This window comes from Macrobrachium nipponense, chromosome 13, assembly GCF_015104395.2.
Source record: "Macrobrachium nipponense isolate FS-2020 chromosome 13, ASM1510439v2, whole genome shotgun sequence".
NCBI classification, from domain to species: Eukaryota; Metazoa; Arthropoda; class Malacostraca; order Decapoda; family Palaemonidae; genus Macrobrachium; species Macrobrachium nipponense.
In genome coordinates, this window is record NC_087206.1 from 24,702,632 (window position 1) to 24,722,615 (window position 19,984).

At 45.7% G+C, this 19,984-nt stretch overlaps 1 protein-coding gene and 1 non-coding gene across 2 annotated transcripts in view; one reads left to right on the forward strand and one right to left on the reverse strand.

Moving 5' to 3' along the window:
* The window catches only part of LOC135225689 (uncharacterized), a 106,394-nt gene extending 89,237 nt beyond the window's left edge, over positions 1-17,157 (reverse strand). Inside the window, exons 1-2 of the mRNA XM_064265038.1 lie at positions 17,113-17,157; positions 5,436-5,732 (exon numbers count right to left, since the gene is read on the reverse strand). Of these exons, the coding sequence (XP_064121108.1) occupies positions 5,436-5,673 (238 nt within the window). The 5' untranslated portion in view covers positions 5,674-5,732; positions 17,113-17,157. The remainder of the gene's footprint in view (positions 1-5,435; positions 5,733-17,112) is intronic.
* A 2,248-nt stretch (positions 17,158-19,405) lies between these two features.
* On the forward strand, positions 19,406-19,534 carry LOC135225908 (U11 spliceosomal RNA). The gene has a single exon (XR_010317121.1). It is a non-coding gene; the product is annotated as a U11 spliceosomal RNA (small nuclear RNA).
* Positions 19,535-19,984: the final 450 nt, after the last annotated feature.

The window sequence follows — 19,984 nt, forward strand, 5'->3', positions numbered from 1 at the left end:
AGGATGAGTGTCTGGACTGCCTGGGCGATTCAATCTAAGCAAACCTTGGGGGGTGTATCAACGCAACCCAACGTCGTCAGCGAATCAACTCCTGACTCGAGCTTCTGGTGCCAGGAGAAAGGAGCGAGGAGCAAAAAGGCGATTCAGTCCCGAAGGAAGAATGCCTGACAGTCCAACCTGGTCTCATGTTACACGATCATCGGGGGTGTATAAACGCAACCGACTTCGTCAACAAGAAACTCAGGGCTACTATAATGTTTCCGCCCTGATTTCGCCCAACGAGTGTCTGACTCCGAGAAAACAGGTGAGACAAAAAGTAGATGGTGAGCGAGATTCGAGATTCCACAGAACTCAAAGATCGTGAAGGGCTCTGTTGTTTGACAGACGCAAATCTCTGAGCCCAAAGGCCGTCAACAACATATTTGCGTATTCTTTAATAGTTGTGACTGCCAGCTTATCCCATTCTTCAGACGGAAATGGAAGACGGTAATCTTATTCCTGTCAACATCTCGATAGCCTGAACGTAGTCAGACTCAGAGCGGAGAGGTTATAGGTACCTTTCGAGTTAGAGTAGACCGACTCTCTCGGAAAAGGTCCTTGAAAAGTGAACTAGGATGTGACCTCTGTGAATCCAGGATCCTGAAGGCCAACATGGGGCGATCAGCGTCATTGTCGCTCCCTGTGACGTCATAAATCCTCTTATTACATTTCCTAAGCGATTGAAAAAGGGGAAAAGAGACTAAAACATCCATCCCCGTTCAATATCATAGGATGGCGTTTAATGGTACCGATCCCGGATCGAGAATAAGGGAGCAGAGAAGAAGAAGCCTCTTCGTCCTCAACATATCGAAGAGAAGAATGAAAGGGCGTCCCTAAAGTCTCCACAACTCTCAACTTACTTCTAAAGAAAGATTCCACTCGGAAGTCAATAGTTGCTGCCGTCAATCGAGACGATTCGTACGGACTTTTGCAATCCTGTAACGAACCCCTAGAGGATCGTTACATTCTACGCCTGTTGTTATAATAGGCTCTTTCTCGTAAACTCGAACAGGGACCGAGAGAAGATACTTCTTAAGATATGAGAGAGCTGTGGAATATCAGAGTTGATCTGGACCACTGGTTCCCAAAAACTCGTTTCGAGGACTGGAGGGACTACCGAATCGCCTTTACTTCTTTCAGATTAAGATCCAGGACATCTGAAACCCTATCCAGATGTCCGGCACCTTCTTTCTATCACTCAGGTGATAGACGCACTGAGAGATGTTCAGAATCATTCCTAGATCTTGAATAATATTTCAGTTTCCCGGTAGGAAAAAAACTGTGGTCTGAATTGCAGTCTATTCAGGGAAACAAACTTCTTCAGGAAGGAAATGGTCCCCAGCAAGCTCATCCATTCCCTCCCCGAGTATGCCTTACTTCCCTAATAAGGCTGCGCTTTGCCTAAGCAGGAGAGCATATAAAAGTGCAATGTTGCGGTAGACTCGTAGTTCTATACGTGCTGGTAACGAGCACCGAAAGGATTAAGAGGATAACTCTGTTGAACATAGTAAGGCAAAACGAATGCAACCGTTTATTCGATTCACGTAAGAAATCCCCTCAATCTTAGGCTTAAAGTCCGTGATTGTAGGACAGAGATACAGTTAATCAGTCAATCCCGCAGGAGAGACGTAACCGCCAGCACAGAGATACGGTTAGTCAGTCAATCCCGCAGGAGAGAGAGACGTAACCTACCGCGTATGACAGCGCACGATCTGTTACTGGCTCGGTTGGACTGGAGGAGGAGGACAGACACAGCGTGACAGCAGCAGCCAGCAGCTTACGAACGTCGTCTCTTAACTTTATGTCTGGGTTGCCAGCTACCCTATTCTACAAAGAAAATAGGTCCGTTATTTTTTGAGCAGAAAGACTCTCAAGCTGGTATATTTAAGCGAAACAGAAAACGCTAAATATATAGATGCGTTTGTGTCGTCAGAACACTACCATACAACGGTAAAAGATAAATCGGAAACTCCTGGAAGGCTGCAGGGAGTAACGATTAAATGTCCTTAAAATAGACAATAGACTCTCGGTTGCCAATCCGAAGAGGTAACTACAGCAAGTGTATATTGACTTGAACCAACCAGAAATAAAATAACGCAAGGCAAAATATGAAATTATATCACAATAAAGTTTGTTCATACTTACCTGGCAGACATATATATAGCTGAATTCGGAAATACAACTACATACATATCTGACAGGCAAGTTTCATGAACAAAACTTAAGAGAATCGAAGCGTCAGCTCAAGCTTCTTATGTTTATTGGGAACATAAGCGTTCATTGACGTAGTCTACAAGTTCCCCTATTTCTTGTACGAGTCTGCGAATGACGAATGAGAGCTCTTCCGAATCTTGTCAATAAGAGCTTATTCGCTTACGCAATATCAAGTTAATGAGATGTTTGTCAATGAGAACTAACCCATTTACGGGACAAAGAGATATTTTGTCAATGAGGGGATACCCACTTACTTGACAAAACGATAGTATATTGTCAATGGGGGAAAGTCACTGAATGACAAAACGTAATCCAGGAAGTCGAGCATTTTATTTTTCCGATTCCCGTCTCAAACGAGGAAGGGGCAAGAATCCTGTTAAGAGACTGGGCTTACGGCAGGTAGAACGACGATGTTCAATTCGGCAGCGTAGTCCCGACTAGAAACTAACAAAATCTATTATCAAAAAACCTTTCAGATGGGCTAAAAAGCTTGCAAAATTATCCTGGGAAGAGGAAGAAACTCTCCAACCAGCTTCCTCTCCCGTATCACAACTAATGCCTGCTAAAGCTTAAATTTATTGCAGTATGGCAAAGGAAGTCCTGTCTTGCGCTTTCCTGAAGAGCGTCCTTTTGATGAGTGCCTTTGCAAGAATCCTACTGAACGTTGCCGAGAGTCCTGACGTGCAGGACATCGAGCCTTTACATAACCCGTAACTGCCTTATCGCAAAGTCTTGACTGCGGTAGAGAAAACGAGATCTTCCCTTGAGCTTTCCTTAACTCCATCCACCTTTGCGAAAAGCAATATAATATTGACAAAGACCTCTTGAATTCACGAAACCCGAGGTCTTGCTGGGTTTCGAAGACGAAGTTGTCTGTTCACTTTAAGCTTCCTCCGAAGCACTGCTTACTTCACATTCTTTGCATGTGAGGTATAAGGTATCACCGAAGGTAGAGGTAAAAATTCTTGAGGCCCAAATCGTAAACAAGAGCTTGAAGAGTTCAACAGAAACGTTCAGCCAGGCGACACACCTGGCGTGCGCTGGCGCGCGCGCTCGGCGTCCACTGGCGAGCAGCGAGCACGCTCGGCGTCCACTGGCGCGCGCGGCGCGCGCTCGGTATCCACTGGCGTGCGCTCGGCGTCCACTGGTGCGCGCTTGGCGGGTGCACGGGCCCGCGCGCCTGGCGTCCATCCGAACGTCCCGTCCAAGCCGAGCGTTCAAAAGAAGTCGTTGGCAGAAAAGCGTCACGCTCCCTGACAGGCGTCAAACAAGCGAGATACATCTCGGAGAGAAATCCGACTGCACGAAAACAGTCTCAGGAGAAGGGTTGATCGTGTGAGAATACGAGGGGAGGGGGCGGGGGAACGCCTTCTTATTCTCACAGTAACAAAGCTCGGACGTCCGCTCTCAAAAGCGTCCTGCTACTAAGACTTCTTTTTCATATTTCTCGGTGGAAAGACGTACACGTGATCAGGCGACGTTCGCCTTCTTACTTCTCACTGGAACGCATAACGAGAGAGAGAGGACGTGAAGCGTCCTCTTCTATAAAGCTTCTATTTAGAGGGCGCGAGTCCTTCCGAAAGCTCCAACCCCTGCGCGGGGAGGACACTTCGGAGGACGAGAAGCAATCCTTCAGGATTCGTGCACGTGCACGCACTTAGGCAGTCTGGGGATTTTTCATCAGAAAAACTGCCGAAGCCACGCCAGATCGGTGGGGGTTCCTCGTAACGCTCCTTCGGCTTTCGACATGCTCTCTCCCCGGGCCCTGGGAGTCAAGCAGAGGTCCCGGCCTAGAGGCGAAATAAGGCCGATCTGACGCACCCTCCACTACACAAGGGGCACTGTCACTGCACTTAGCCACTTCACTATTGCTCTCTAAAGCAAGCACTTTCGATTCTAAGATACGAATCGAAAGAGTATTAGAGAAAGGGCAATAACCTCTACAGACCACTGTTTAGGGCCCGAAGGCAACATTACAGGGTTATGAGAAACACAATAACAGAAGTAGCACTCTTCACAACAATGAAGGAGAGCGATCACCTCCCGCAGACATATTCATAACCCGTAGGCCATACTACAGGGTTAAGCAAAAAAAAAAAAAAATCTACAGGAAGGTTAGCAGGTTCACTACCCTGACTTTTGTTTACTGATTAATTGCGTACATGAAATCGTACGTTTTTCCTTACGGAATTAGGGACATGTTTACTGATTAATTGCGTACATACGAATCATACGTCTTCCTTACGGAAGTTAGACAAAGTCTCACACTCCTTACATGACAAATCTCAACAAAGAAGCAAGACTCATACCCCTCGTGCATACCAAGTGCGGATCTACCGAAGCTTTCGGTAGCCACACCCTATCTTTGCAGACAACACCCTCTGAAACTAGCCTAACTAGATTCAGATATCTTATGCAAAAATGAATCAAATTCAAATCAATTTAAGATAGCGTATGCCTAGCCACAAATCCAAGTAAATAAATTAAAAGACAATTAGGATACTTAGCGGCAATGAAGTTTCCAAAATCTAAGACGGAGGTACTGGAAACAGCTGTTTCCAGCACTGGCGACAGAAAAATTATGAATAGAAAATGGGAATGGTTCCTGATACCCGCCTCCCAGCGGCGGGAATGGGTACTAACCACCTGGCCGACCACTGCGTGTGTCGGAAGTTTTTAAAATTCTGTCGGACTTCAGAAAATACAGCTACATATATATATATATATCTGACAGGTAAGTTTCATGAACAAAACACAGAATATTTGCTACGCTATTAAATATTAGTAATTCAATATTTAATTAATAGTGGACTACAAAAAAAATAAATAAATAAAAAAATAAAATAAATAAAGTACATCACCTAATGTAGAGCCAACCAAACCATCAGGTGACAAAACAAATCCAATGAGAGCTGCTCAACAACCCATTTAGTAACTGACCGGCAGAAATGAATTGTCTGCTCCAGTTGTGTTGTACTTATTCTTCCCCGGTAATGGGGAGGGGGCAAACTGTCTACACCTAAAACAAAAGAGCACTATAATGCATTTTTGTATTTTGAGCTGCCGCGTAAAGTAGAAACTATAGCTATATAATTATTTGGTAAGTAACTTATATAAAATTGTTTGTTACACAGTCTTTCTCATAAAAAGCCACAAAATGGCAAAACATGTGCAAAGCTCACCTGTAGAGTTATATGAGTAGTCGGGTCTCCCTCCTCGGTCATGAAGATCTGGTTGAATGCCATCCACACTTTCTAAATAATCACCTCCTGTCTTGATTTCCACAACTGGCTCAACTACATTTATGCCATCATCTCTCTCCCACAGACTCTGAGAAGCTGAAGCATCGTTAGCTAATGGTTCTTCTTTCATGCAAGAAGGATAGGGATTATTGGATACATTCCACATAGACTCCTCCATACTGTTTGTAGGCAACAGGCTTCTTTAATGTGTTCTGGGATAACCCAAAACACTTGTGGCTGTAAGGAACATAAAAAAAAATATTAATAACAACTACAATCACACTTCTGTTGAACTTATGGGACAGTATAATACGTTCAGCTTACACCCTACCAAAGTATTAATCTATTCAAGGCAATCAATCAAAACCATAAAGAACTGATTAAATATTTTTATTCATTATAAAATACCAACCCAATCTTCAACAAATTGCTAATATTACTTTCCATATTCAAACCTTGAAAATATGGTATTAAACAACACTTAGCACATAATAAAGATCTCTAACTTTTAAACTCAGGCCACTGTGCTAAAATGAAACATTAAAAATACACAACCCTTTGGAATATCATATTAAACCAACTTTTCTTGTAAAACAACAATTTGTCGGAAATTGTATTTTTCCTAACTATACAAACCTGAGGTCCTTTACATATAGTCCCACCTCATGCCACCCCTCACTCTGCATTTCCTGGGCCTAAAGCAAAGTGACTCCTCTCCTCACAGTCGAGCTGACCGCCAACTGCCGGACAAGTAGTTAACTACCGAACCCCCTTGTTCGAAGCTTACGACCGGTTCAGCTGCCGCTAAGTACCTTCCTATTGTAAAGGACCTCAGGTTTGTATAGTTAGGAAAAATACAATTTCCGACAAATTGTTATTTGTTCCAATACATATACAAACCCTCGGTCCTTTAACAATAGAAAGACTCACTTCTTGGTGGGTGGAATCTGAGTCTTACGAATAGACTGGTGTTCGTCCTACCTTGGATTCCCTCCCTGGTCGTAAGAGCAGAGGGAGGGATCCTAGTCTCTGCCCAGCTGATTGGGGTGTGCACCCCAGGATTAGTGGTCAGACTTCTGGACCAGATTTATAGGAGGGAGGCAAGCTTACCTCTTATAAATAGCAAAAGGCAAGAACTAGTTCCTTCTTCAAGAGCCAAAGTAAAGTTATGGGTTTGTCTCTTTTTGGCTTCCACTCCCCCCCCCCCCCCCCCCCTTGTCGGGGAGTGGTGGATAAACACTCCTATCCCTACTGAAAGGGATAGAATGGAGCTCAGTAGTGTAGCTTACCTGCATCGGCCTCCTGTTCAGCATAGTGACGATCGCGACCCTCTGCACACAGGTAGAGGAGAAGAACGAAGGAGGAAGAGAAGCTAGTCACACTCTCTTTCATTTGTCCATTCATGCAGTCACACAAGGATGTGCTGGGTAGACTACAAAACTTGTTGAACCACCACGGGTCCCAAGGAAAAAGTGTCCAAGGACCTGTGGATGATATCCCGAAGGTAGATGAAGTGAAGGTGGTCTGGTTGGCCCAAACCCCTGCCTTCAGAACCTACGCCAGGGAGAAGTTCTTGTGAAACGCAAGGGTTGGACCAATACCTCTGACTTCGTGGGCTCTTGGACAAAGGGTACGGGTGTCGTCACTACCAGCTGTCTCGTACGCCCTCCTGATCACCTCATGCAGCCAGAAAGAGTGTTCTTGGAAACTTCTTTCTTGGTAACCCCGGTGCTAACAAAGAGGCGTCGACACTCAGGCCTGAGGTGCCGAGTTCTTTTCAGATAGCGCCCTCACAGGACAAAACAGCATCTCATCCGCATCATTATCAGTGAAATCCTTCAGGGAGGGGATCGTGAAGGATTCGAACCGGTCGTCTGGGACCGAAGGATTCTGAGTCTTCGCTACGAAGTTCGGGACGAAATAGAGCATCACGGATCCCCATCCCCTGGAATGCTTGACATCGCAGGAAAGACCATGAAGTTCCCCTACTCTCTTCGCCGATGCCAGGGCCAGCAAGAAAAGGGTCTTGAGGGTCAGATCCCTGTCTGACGACTCTCGGAGTGGCTCAAAGGGTCTGCGAGTCAAACTCCTAAGGACAAGAGTCACATCCCACCCTGGGGGCCTGAGTTCCTTGGGTGGGCAAGACCTCTTGCTCTTCGTCAGGAGGGAGATCTCAAAAGAAGAGGAGATCTCTGTTGCTGCGCTGCGAGAAAAGCCTCTTGCTCGCAAGAGATGGTGGATAACAGCCAGCCGTGAAGACACAGGGACTCGACGGATTGGTGGTACCGTTCTACGTGTGGCTGGCACAGGAGGTTGTGCCAGGGGGAATCTCTCTCAGCGCTTCGGCAAGCAGAGCCAGCAGGTCCGGATACCAAATGGCCTGAGGTCGTTTGGACGCCACCAGGATCATCCGAAGGTTCACGGTGATCAGCGCCCTGCTGATCACTTTGCAAATCAGACAGAACGGGGGAAAGGCGTAGACGAAGAGGTTGTCCCACGGATGTTGAAGAGCGTCCTCTGCAGCTGCCCATGGGTCCGGCACAACTGAGTAGAAAACCTGGAGTTTTCTGTTGTGCCGGGTGGCGAACAGATCCATGACTGGACGCACCCCACAGGTTGAAGAGCCTTTCCGCCACGTCTGGATGAAGGGACCATTCGGTTCTTATCACCTGATCCCGATGGCTGAGCTTGTCGGGTACCACATTCTTCTTGCCTGGAATGTAGTGGGCCGACAGCTCTACTGAGTGTGCCGCGGCCCACTCGTGCACCTGCAACGTCAACTGGTGCAGCGGGAGGGACACTAGGCCACCCCTGCTTGTTGACGTACGCCACGACTGTGGTGTTGTTGCTCATCAGCACCACCGAGTGTCCCACCAGATGGTCCCGGAACTCTTGGAGAGTGAGGAACGCTGCCTTGAGCTCCAGGACGTTGATGTGAAGGTGCTTGTCGCGATGGTCCCACACACCTGCAGTCAGCAACTCCTCCAGGTGTGCGCCCCATCCCTCAGTCAATGCGTCCGAGAAGAGCAGCAACTCCGGGGAGGGGGGGGAAAGAGGCACTCCTTTTACGAGGTTCCCGTCGTCCAGCCACCAGGCTAGGTCCTGCCTCACCTCCTCCGAGAGGGACACGGGGAAGAAGGGAGGGTCCCTTGCCTGTGACCAACACTCCTTTAGTCTCCACTGAAGAGACCGCAGGTGAAGACGCCCATGAGGGACTAGCTTCTCGAAAGACGACAGGTGACCGATCCCGACCTGCCACTGCTGAGCTGCTTGCTCCTGTAGAGACAGGAACTGTCTTGCTGCCTCCCTGAACCTGCTGATCCGCAAATCTGCGGGGAAGACTCGCCCTACTACCGTGTCGATCAGCATGCCCAGGTACTTCATCCTCTGCTTGGGCTCGAGATCTGACTTCTCGTAATTTACTACGATTCCCAGTTTGCGACAGAATTCAAGTAGTCGATCTCTGTCCTGCAGCAACTGCGAGCGGGAGCTCGTCAGGACTAACCAATCGTTGAGATACCTCAAGAGACGTATCCCTACCGAGTGAGCCCAAGCCGACACCAGCGTGAACACTCGAGTGAACACCTGTGGGGTGGTGTTGAGAGACCGAAACAAAGTGCCCTGAATTGGTACACTGTCCCGTCGAGGATGAAGCGGAGGTACTTCCTGGAGGATTGATGGATGGGTATCTGGAAATACGCGTCCTTCAGATCCACCGAAAGCATGAAGTCGTCCTCCCTGATGGAATCGAGTACTGAACGTGCTGTTTCCATCGTGAACCGAGTCTGGCGAACGAATCGGTTCAATGGAGAGAGATCTATCACCAAGCGCCAGCCCCCCAAGGACTTCTCCGCTAGGAAGAGTCGGCTGTAGAAGCCAAGCGACTGATCCTGTACGATCTCCACAACACGTTTGCTCAGCATGGCTTCTACTTCCTGCCGAAGCGTCACATCCTTGGTCGAGCCAGGAACGTAGGTTTGCAGATGGACTGGGTTGGAGGTGAGGGGTGGTCGAGACTTGAAGGGTAGTAGATATCCTTCCCGAAGGACATTTACTATCGAGGTCTCCGCACCGTAGCTCTGCCATGTTGCCCAATGGCTCACCAGGCACCACCCAACTTCCAGCAGCAGGTGAGGGGGAACGCCGTCCCTAGAGTTTCCCTCCTCTTTTTGACTTTTTCTTCCCAGATCCTCCTCAAGAGAAGGACTGGGAAGAGGGCTGGTTGCGGTCACTCCTTACAGCAGAAGTCGAAGGCAGAGTCTTTCCTCTCGGCTTCGACGAGGCGACCGTCTTGGCAGCAGAGGAAGTGCTAGCTAAACTCTTGGGCTTAGCCACAGTTGTCCGAGGTTGCCCAGCCACCTTCAAGATTGCCTGGTGGACCAGACGGTCACTGTCATCAGTCCGTTGTGAAGACCCAGAGCCACCTCACGCCCAGCCGCCCTGGACACTCGGGTGAGAACAGCGTCTCTACACCGGAGAACCAGGTTGGCCCACAGGTTAGCCGTCTGGTGGGCCAAGTAGGCGATGGCCCTACCCCCAGACTGGCACACTCACAAAAGCCGGGTCCCCTTCAGGAGTGATGTTCCCCAAGGAGGCCATGGCTTTCGACACTGTGAGGGACCACAGGTCGAGCCATGAGACTGCTTGGAATGCTGCCATTGCGGTAGATTCCAAGGCAAGTGCCTCCTGCTGCGAGAACCAAAGGTTCTCCGACAGGAGCTGCGGCAGAGACACCCCCGGAGTTAGCCTAGCTAGCTCTGGGTTAACCTGTTTGGGCGGCAGAGGGTCCTCTGAAGGCATGTAGAAGCGCCTCTGTCGCAGCAGAGGTGGAGGAAGGAGCTTGGCAGACCTACCGGACCGAAGCGAACCCTCCTGTCCGGAGACAAGAACGTCCACTTGGCTCAGCACGCTGTCAGCCAAGGCCGATCGCGGCAGACGCACCGTCGTCCTGGGTTCCTTCTTAGGTCCCCAGAATGACTCAAAGACCGATGTGGGCTCGGTAGGTGGGAGCGGCGATCCTTCTCCGAGGTCGTTGTGCTGACGAATCAGCACAATTACCTCCGCGAACGACCTCTGGATCTCAGGAGTGACTGCATCCTGTGGAGATGGACCATCAAGCCCGTCCAACGAGAATGCCTCCCGAGACCCTCCTCCTTCCACAGGAGGAACCACGACAGACCCCTCCTGGTCTCCTCCTGCCACTTGCGCGTACGATCTGGTTGGCCCGAGGACCGGGCCAGGTTCGTAGGGCGTCATGGCGGGATCGTGCAGGCGATCGGGCTGCAGGCCTGGTCGAGCGGCTGGACCGAGAACAGAGGCAACGGTCCCGAGCGTCAGAAGAGCTGCTGCTGGTCCCACTCTCCGCCCGGTCCTAGTAGGAGCGGCGATCAGGGGACCTGCAGAGTCCGCTGTCGCGGTGGGAGCGAGGCCTGTCTTCACGGCGCGTCACGCCGCTTGGACCAGCCGAGGCTGGTTCAGGCGACCAAGGGGACCGCTTCCTCACCTCAGCCTGCGAGCAGTCTGGGACAGTCGCGTCAACCCTGGGTACCAGCGCATCGCCACCAGTCTTCCGCTCCGTGCCTGGATCCTGGCGCTGAGTGGACTTGGTTGCCTGGGTCTTGGCTGTACACTCGGTGGCTCTCGTGAACGAGAGGCCGAGACAGTACCTGGCGTCGAGGCAGAACCTCTGGCGCCAAAAGGAGAGACGGGCCCCGTTCCCGAAGGAACAGGAGGACCGACGGAAGTCCCAACCGTCCCACCGGAGTGGGACGGACCCTAAGAAGTCTCAGCACAAGCCTTCTTGGAGGGGCGGAGGCAACCTTCTTCTTCTTCGGCTGTGGGGCCTTAGAAGTTGAAGGGGAAGAGGCGGCAGACAACGACGACGAAGAAGACGATGAAGATGACTCTTTCCTCCTCCTCTTCTTTTTCTTCATCAGCTTCCTCAGCACCACCGTCAAGTCTTCCATCCAGGACGGAGCCGGGGCAGTTGCCAAACACAACAGGGCCCGACTGCACCTGTCCGGAAGGACCTGGGGTGGGAGCAGCAACACCACAGGCAGGAATGACGGCGGCAGGAACTGGTACCAGGGCTGGAGCGGCAGCATACTCAGGAACAGGAGGCGGGGCAGGAACCAGCAGCATCCTCTGCACAGGAGGCAGGTCTAGAGGAGAGCTCTTGGGACACCGGAAGTCTGGGTCTGTAGCAGGAGCGGCAAACCCAGGTGGCGGCGTCACAGCGTGCATCAAAACCCCCAGCAGCGGTGCCTGCACAGCGGCTGTCGGGGTCACCGTGGCTACGTGCTGAGTTTAAACCAGGTGTGGCGGAGCAGCGTTGCCTGACGTGGACACCACCGTGGTGGTCAGCCCGTGTGTTACCGGCATGGCCCCTCTTGCCAGGTGACTCAGCAGCCCCTGGACTGTCGGTGTTCCTTGCAGCCCCAGCGAGTACCAGGCCCGTCCGAGATCGTCCCCCGTGGCAAGCAAGTCTGAGGAAGGAAAAGTCGGGTGCGTTAGTGAAAGGGGCCTCCCATCACTCGGGGGGGGGACAGTTCCCACCCCGAGCGAATGGAGGACCCCGAGTACAACTGGATGTCAGGGTATCTTGCCCCCCCCTCGACTAATCGAGAGAGGAGGAGGAGTGAGAAACCTCCCCCGAAGGGGGAAGGAGCCATACGAGGGAGCTGAGATGGAGGGAGAAAAGAGGGAGGCGTGTCCGTGACCAAGGGCGTAGCCAGAGAACCCTCCGACGACTCCTTGGCCGGCTTGCGCGGCTTCTTCCTCCCCCCATAGCACTCCCACTGCTCCTCTGACCAAAAAATACAAGTATCACATGTCTCGGTGCGAGAGCATTCTCACCCTCTACACCAAGTACAAAAATCATGAGGATCAACCTCTACAGATGATCGGAAGGCCCCACACTTACGGCCCTCCACACCAGGGCAGAATCTGCGGCTGATGGGGGGGCGAGGGGGTCTCTCCAGCTCTCATGGTTCCATATCCATAACAATAAAGCACTGTATGAATAAAAAAACACACACGTACTTACTTATATCCTTTGCACTAACACACAGTAAAAGGAAAAGCAAAAAAAATTCTTCACGCAGTGAAGCAAACCAAGCATATGACAGAAGAGGGCAGAGAGACGAGCAGCAAGTCCATCCACTAGCGCGGCCGAAAGCAAAGTGACTCCTCTCCTCACAGTCGAGCTGACCGCCAACTGCCAGACAAGTAGTTAACTACCGAACCTCCTTGTTCGAAGCTTACGACCAGTTCAGCTGCCGCTAAGTACCTTCCTATCGTTAAAGGACCGAGGGTTTGTATATGTATCGGAACAAATATAAATTTCTAAAGTAATTTTTAATTTCACAGCATGCAAACCTGAGTTATTTCAGAATTGGAATGTCCGCTTAACTTTCAGACAAGGTAGTTAACTACAGATGGTGGGGGGGGGGAGGGCTGGGTAAATCACTCAACCAACTGGTAATTCTTCCCACCCGGTTAAGCTGAGGAAGTAATCCTGCACCTCTAGCTTGTTGAACATATGGGATGTTGAAACTGCTAGACTTCTGGGCATGAAGTAATGACTCTGCATCATTATTCCAATACTGTAAAGGCTTGGATGATCCAGACAGTGTTGGAAACAAATGAAAGGCAGGGTGATCCTGTTGCCTGGCCTTACTTGCATGGTTTGTCTGGGAAATTGTGATTAACAGCTAGTCAGTAAGACCTCACAAACATACATCTTCAGCTGGGTATTGTTTTTATTGTATGGTTTTTACATTTGATGGAACCAGTGGTTATTCAGCAACGGGATCAGCGGCTTTACGTGACTTCCAAACCATGTCGTGAGTTAACTTCTACCACCAGAAATACACATCTCTGGCCCCTCAATAGGATACCCAAGAACCAACTTGCGGCCACCGAAGTGGCACGCCAACACCATACCGACCACGCCACAGAGGCGCTTTCTTCAGCTGGGTCTACCTGTCTACCAGATAGCAGTTACTGCCTAACCATCTTGTTCGTGAATTTAACAACCTTATAATCCAAACACCTGTCTAGTATAGTACAGGTTTGTAGAAGTGTGTCAAGATAGTGGACAAATCCAAAAGGGGCAGTGAGGAACCCGCTCTCATTCTGGGGATGGTAAAAAGACAGAAAGGAAGTGGAGCACATAAACATGCTCGTCCCTTCACCAAGGTCATCTCCTACGCTCTCTGAGCCCTTAGTGAAGAACATGCTGCAAGTAAACTGAAGACATGTGACCCCATACACAAGGGCAGCTCTGTAGAGACTGGCCAATAGGACAAGAATAGACCTATCTTCCCAGGAAATCTCACAAGTCGGTCACAGCCTTCAAGACTAATCAACAATTACTTCTGGCTTAGTCCTACAGAAGTGAAGACTCTTCTAAAAAAAAAATCATTGCTTATAAGAAAGCCCCTAAGAATAAGGCAGAAGAGATAATTTCCAATAAGCTACCCTCTCCAAATGGCCCAAAGACAAGAAGTTTGGAGATAGCAGGAAGAGCACAAACAGAACATCACCCATGCCTCTAGAGAAGATGGCACACAACTACTTAGGTTCTCTAATCAAACCGAAGTTTTACATAGTAGAAAGGCAAGGTAAATAAACTGTATGAAAATTCAAAATGTAGTGAACTTGAAGTTTCAAGACAAATGTTGCTGCTAAAGAAAACAAATTAACCGAAGAAATGGTTGTTTCAGCACCTATCATAATTGCAACCAAATCTGTGATAACCTTCTGTTACTTTTTTCAAATGAATACCACACTCTTTGGGAGCTTGAATTACAAGTCAATGGCCCCTATGGTAGGGTTGTCCCATATGAATAGGGTTCATCTTCTGAATATATAATTTTCACATGTCACTAGCCCATTATTCCTTTTTCTTTGTCAGCTCTGGGTTGTGAAGTTTGTCATTTATCATATTATTATTATTATTTTATTTTATTTTTTTTTTTTTTTTTGCTCTATCACAGTCCTCCAATTCGACTGGGTGGTATTTATAGTGTGGGGTTCCGGGTTAGCATCCTGCCTCTTTAGGAGTCCATCACTTTTCTTACTATGTGCGCCGTTTCTAGGCCACACTCTTCTGCATGAGTCCTGGAGCTTCTTCAGCGTCTAGTTTTTCTAGATTCCTTTTCAGGGATCTTGGAATCGTGCCTAGTGCACCATAATCATAGGAGCACTAGGCATGATCCCAAGATCCCTGAAAAGGAATCTAGAAAAACTAGATGCTGAAGTAGCTCCAGGACTCATGCAGAAGAGTGTGGTCCTAGAAGAAACGGCGCACATAGTAAGAAAAAGTGATGGACTCCTAAGGAGGCAGGATGCCAACAACCCGGAACCCCACACTATAAATACCACCCAGTCGAATTGGAGGACTGTGATAGAGCAAAAAAAAAAAAAAAAAAAAAAAAAAAAAAAAAAAAAAAATAATAATAATAATAATAATAATAATAATAATAATATGATAAATGACAAACTTCACAACCCAGAGCTGACAAAAAAAAAAAAAAAAAAAAAAAAAAAAAAAAAAAAAAAAAAAAAAAAAAAAAAACAGGTAATGGGCTAGTGACATGTGAAAATTGCCCTGTCACTCACCTAGTTAACCCAAATCTTGTCACTTGGCCCTTTGCAGGGTTTTCCCATTCTGAATAGCAAGTTAGTGAAGCAGTTTGCTTAAATTCCCAGGGATAAATCTCTTCTCGATTGGTGAATGATTTTCCCTTTTATGACATGACATCACTACGCACTCGCTGGCTAAGTGATGACATAACTCATTATATCATTAAATTTAATTTATCTGGTTGAGTGAGAGGTTTTAGTTTTGAAACAGAGGTGAGGCTTCATGCTGAAAAAGACACTTGAAAGTCCCTTGTTACAACTACATGTAATAAATGTATTTTTTCATTCTAATTAAGTCACATCCTAATATGCATAAGTATGTGGTGAAGTGATACAACTTGCACTGCTGCTTTTGATAGCTTTACATTTGCGAGGACATTAAAGAAAAGAAAGAAAAATGGGTAAAAATTATATATGCTTTGAAAATTAGGCATTAAACTTTTAACTATAAATTGAAACCAAAACATATGACTTTTAGGCACATTTTGTAATAGAATATGATAAAAATGGCAAAATTATTAACACAGGTAAACATTAAAAAATTATCATCACAAGTAAAAATGACAACTAATGGGCAGAGATAAATTATAGTAATGAGGATACACTCACCATTGACACATTAGTCAACAGACATGAGTTAACCACCTTGTTACTATTAGTTTCCAGTGGTACTAGGAATGCTCTATTCAAGGAAAAAAAAGTTCTGTTTTGTATTCATGTAGGAATAAACTGGGTTTTTAACCATAATGACGAAGGTGCTCCATACAATGTATTCAAAAAGGGATAAAACTGAGACTACTACCTCGTCCCTCTGGTTTGGAAACCACCAATTAATGTACAATATGGGTCCCTGATTAGTACCAGCCTTGGGGATGAATGCATAAACAAAATGCAGTAAATATCATAACACAAAAAGATAAACATGCCCCAAATAAATAAAACATAAAGAAATACCCAACATAAAAAAAGGATACACATACCCTACATAAAAACAATGAAGAAAAGGCAGTATTTATCCCAGTCAGTGACTGGGGGAAACCAAGCCATGGTGGTCATCTTCAGTTTTACCCAAAATGATTCTAGCCTATAAAAATGATAAAATACGAGGGGCCAGGAGCATGCGTAGGCTACCTCCATTTGTTGCAAACCAAGATCAGTTTGCAATAGGCTAATAGGTCGACTGTAGACTACCTACCAGTTGCACTTGGGTCATTCTACTGTGTGTCATATCACAGTCTAACGGGGCAAAGACCCACCCAGATCACGGCACAGCGCCCTAGGTTAAAGCTAGGTTAAGGGCGGACCAGGTTACCTTGTAGGTTTGCTATACTACTAAGGTTAGGTATAGGTACTACCTAGTAGTAGCTAGCTACCTACTACTATATAGTACCTAGCTAGTAGCTACCTATCCCACGGAAATACCTGATCTACCTATCAGCTTAGGAATGATCCCACTGGGGAAGAGGATTTTAGGGTGACTGGGGATTAATCTGGCCAATTTCCATCATGAAACCCGATGTCAACGCCCACCCATACTAGTCGACAGCTAAGTCCTGCCAGGACTACCCTGGGGATCGGTACCTCGAATTGGCCGTCCACGGAAAGCCGACATCAGTTTTACTTATGGATTAGCTGTAGTCATTAAGTTCTAGTCAATGTCACCTTAGTTTCAATAATTCTACTATTCATACAAATACTCATTACTCACCTCCTCGGAGTCTGGTAAAAGTCTCGGCGAAAGATACGAGACTTAAATGGGTAAATGGGCGTAACATAAGCCACAATAACAATGGCTTGGGTAAGTCAAACCCAAATATTTTCTGGACTTTCTGACACTTCCCGATACTGAAATTTTCAGGTGATGTACTATAAATGATTTAAAGATCACAATCTACTCCAAGAACATCACATTAAGTTATAACCATTGCACAAAAATTGATGTAATGCAAAGAAAGAGAAAAGCTTTTACCATACATCGACCAATCTAGATCTTCGGCCCTTCCTCACGACGGACAACAACTTCCAAAGGAGACATGACCTCCAGTCACTATTCATCCCATTAATTTTTTTTCAAATTCCCACGTTGACCTATTTTTCCATGAAATTCGTGATTCAGTAAATTATATTATTTTAAAGTACATGATAAAACGGCAATGACATTTAGAATGTAGGATAATGTACCTGCACATTACGACAACTCCTAAAATGACTGGAAGTCAAATAACTCTTTGGTATATTTTTATTGGTAAACTTCCCGATGTGCAGTACACGTCTTTCGGTGAATTGGTCAATCTGACATTATTGCTATAAAAATGATTATCATGCTATGACATTTTCTGTAGTGGCTTACTGAACCTAGGGAAAACAATTGGTTTCTTTCTCAATAACACTGACGCTGATGTAAGAGGATTCAAGCTTATGTATCTTCGGATGTGCCATGGTAGTTGCATTGGTGTTTATAGACAGAATTCTAGGAGGTGGCGATCTTTTAGCGCATATTATTATGCACTGCTGCTAATGTTTAGGTAGAAAGAAATAGTCAGCTGCCTGTAATTGTAGAAATAATCATCCTTTACACAATTTATCGCTCGTATAAGAATGTATGAAGACTTTTTAATTTATCGCTCGTATAAGAATGTATGAAGACTTTTTTTTTTTTTTTTTTAAAGAGCAAGAATGGAATGACCGAACGTAAGTTATGTACAATTTGACTTGATCCATACGTCACTGTGCGCGATATTGGCATATTTAGTATATCCGCTGTCTAATTATTATTAGGGATAATGTTGATTATACATAATTTTACCTGGTCATATAGAGCATATGGAACGGGATGAGCGGCAATGGATTCTAACAAAAGGAAGATGAAAACGAAGTGAAAATTATCACGAACGAAAACTAAAAAAAGATTGATATCACAAAATTAAAAACAAAGTTCAAAAGTATGTATTGGAAAAACAGTAAGGAGCTTTAGAGTACTAAGTAATAAAATCTAAATATGACAGATCAAATATTCATGCGGTGAAAATAGGATACTGTTATAAAAGAAAATTTTTTTGGCCTCGGTTCATTCGCATGAGATTCGGCCTCGTTCATCCATATGGTTACGAAACCAGAGCGTGAAAACAGAACACACGTTTTGAGTCTTGACCGTCTACAGAAAGACAAAGAATCCTTGAATACGCCAAAACCAGAATGTACACTTTAGTTGTACCAAATATACCGAAAAGGTGCGAAAGCGAAGAGACTTTTAAAGAGAAACTTGGGTCTTGTCTATCTAATAACATTATAGCACAGAAAAACAAGTCCAAGAAAACTGTAATGATGGGTTCCTCCAGATGGATCGAACGAAGTTGAAACGAGGGACTTCAAAGAAATAAAGGTAACGATGATAATAATAAACATAGCCTGTACATCGAGTTGTGTTACCGGCCTTGTAAGTGAGCAAAATATCTTCTTCTTCCCAGCTGGTTCCCATTTTTTACAGCGAACTATAGTCTCTGGAAATAAAACAAGTAGTACAGATGATTGCGTTCATAGATGAGCTCATGTTAATCATTCGGTAATATTTCTTTCCCGTAAACTTCCTCTGAATCTGTTATGTAGAGTAAGTAATGATATGATAAACTGTTGAAAGTGAAAAATGAAATAGGAAAGAGTACAATGAAAGCAAGCTTAAAATGACTCAACAGGTAACCAAGTAGGTTACAGCACCGGTGTAGTACACTGTTGCAGTTCTAAAAACGATACAAGTTAGTTATACACATTGCATATAAAAGAACGAGTTCTATCCCACGCAAGGCTAAATAGATATCTTGCTCCATTTTTTAAAATTCTACCGCGGTGTTTCCGTGGATTTTATTGCTATTTATTAGCAACTTGTAGCTAGTCGACTGAAGTGGGGAAGTGCATGGGGTTAGCAACCATTATTACTATAAAGAATTTCCGATAACCTAACAGGTTAATTCCCCCGAAATACTTTCACGACTGCAATAGTAAATGGTTGTTCGATGTAAATCTGACTTATCAAGGAAGCCCACAAAGTCCATGCCAAAAACAGATAAACTCTGCTATGTACAATACACAACAAATCTTTACATTATATTATTATTATTTTGATTAAAATGTTATTTTCAAATAAAAATTTTAAAATAATTTTAAGTAAAGCTTTTATTTAAAAAAATATTGCATAAAATATTCCGATCAGTATAGTTACGATACATCCTCTTGTTTCGCGGCTGCTTCTCGAGTACATGATTGTATAAAAGGGTGTCTGCCGTACTGAGTGGCACGCGGGACTGTGTCCTGTGGGGTATGGCTATCAAGACATACCCGGCACATAAGTTTTAGGATTTAGGGGAAGTTTTTATGCTTACCGCTTGAACGCCCCTACCAAATTACCGATGAGCGATTTAATCCTATGCCTCATATACTTCTTACAGTCACTCAAAAATATTCTGCAACGTTTTCCATAAGTTTTCGTTCACCTAATAATTTATTCTTTTGATATATACAGTGAAATTAGCTATTCTTATTTGTTTTTGGTTATTAATTGTTCGGTGAAGAATATAAGAATGAATGGCCAGCAAAAATTTCGTGCCAGATGATTGGGCAAAAGAGTCAAATAAGAAACTATATTTCGAATCCAAATAAAAACTTAACTAATAAAATGATATTGCATAATCATCACCGATATTATATAAATAAGGAATGATAAAATTCTACCATAATCGTTGTCAAAAACACAAAAAAGAAAAAATCTCCTAAGTGCTCGTGTGACGCCACACTTACAGGGGAAGTTAAACTGTATCGTCATTCGTCACTTGCACCGACAAGATGGA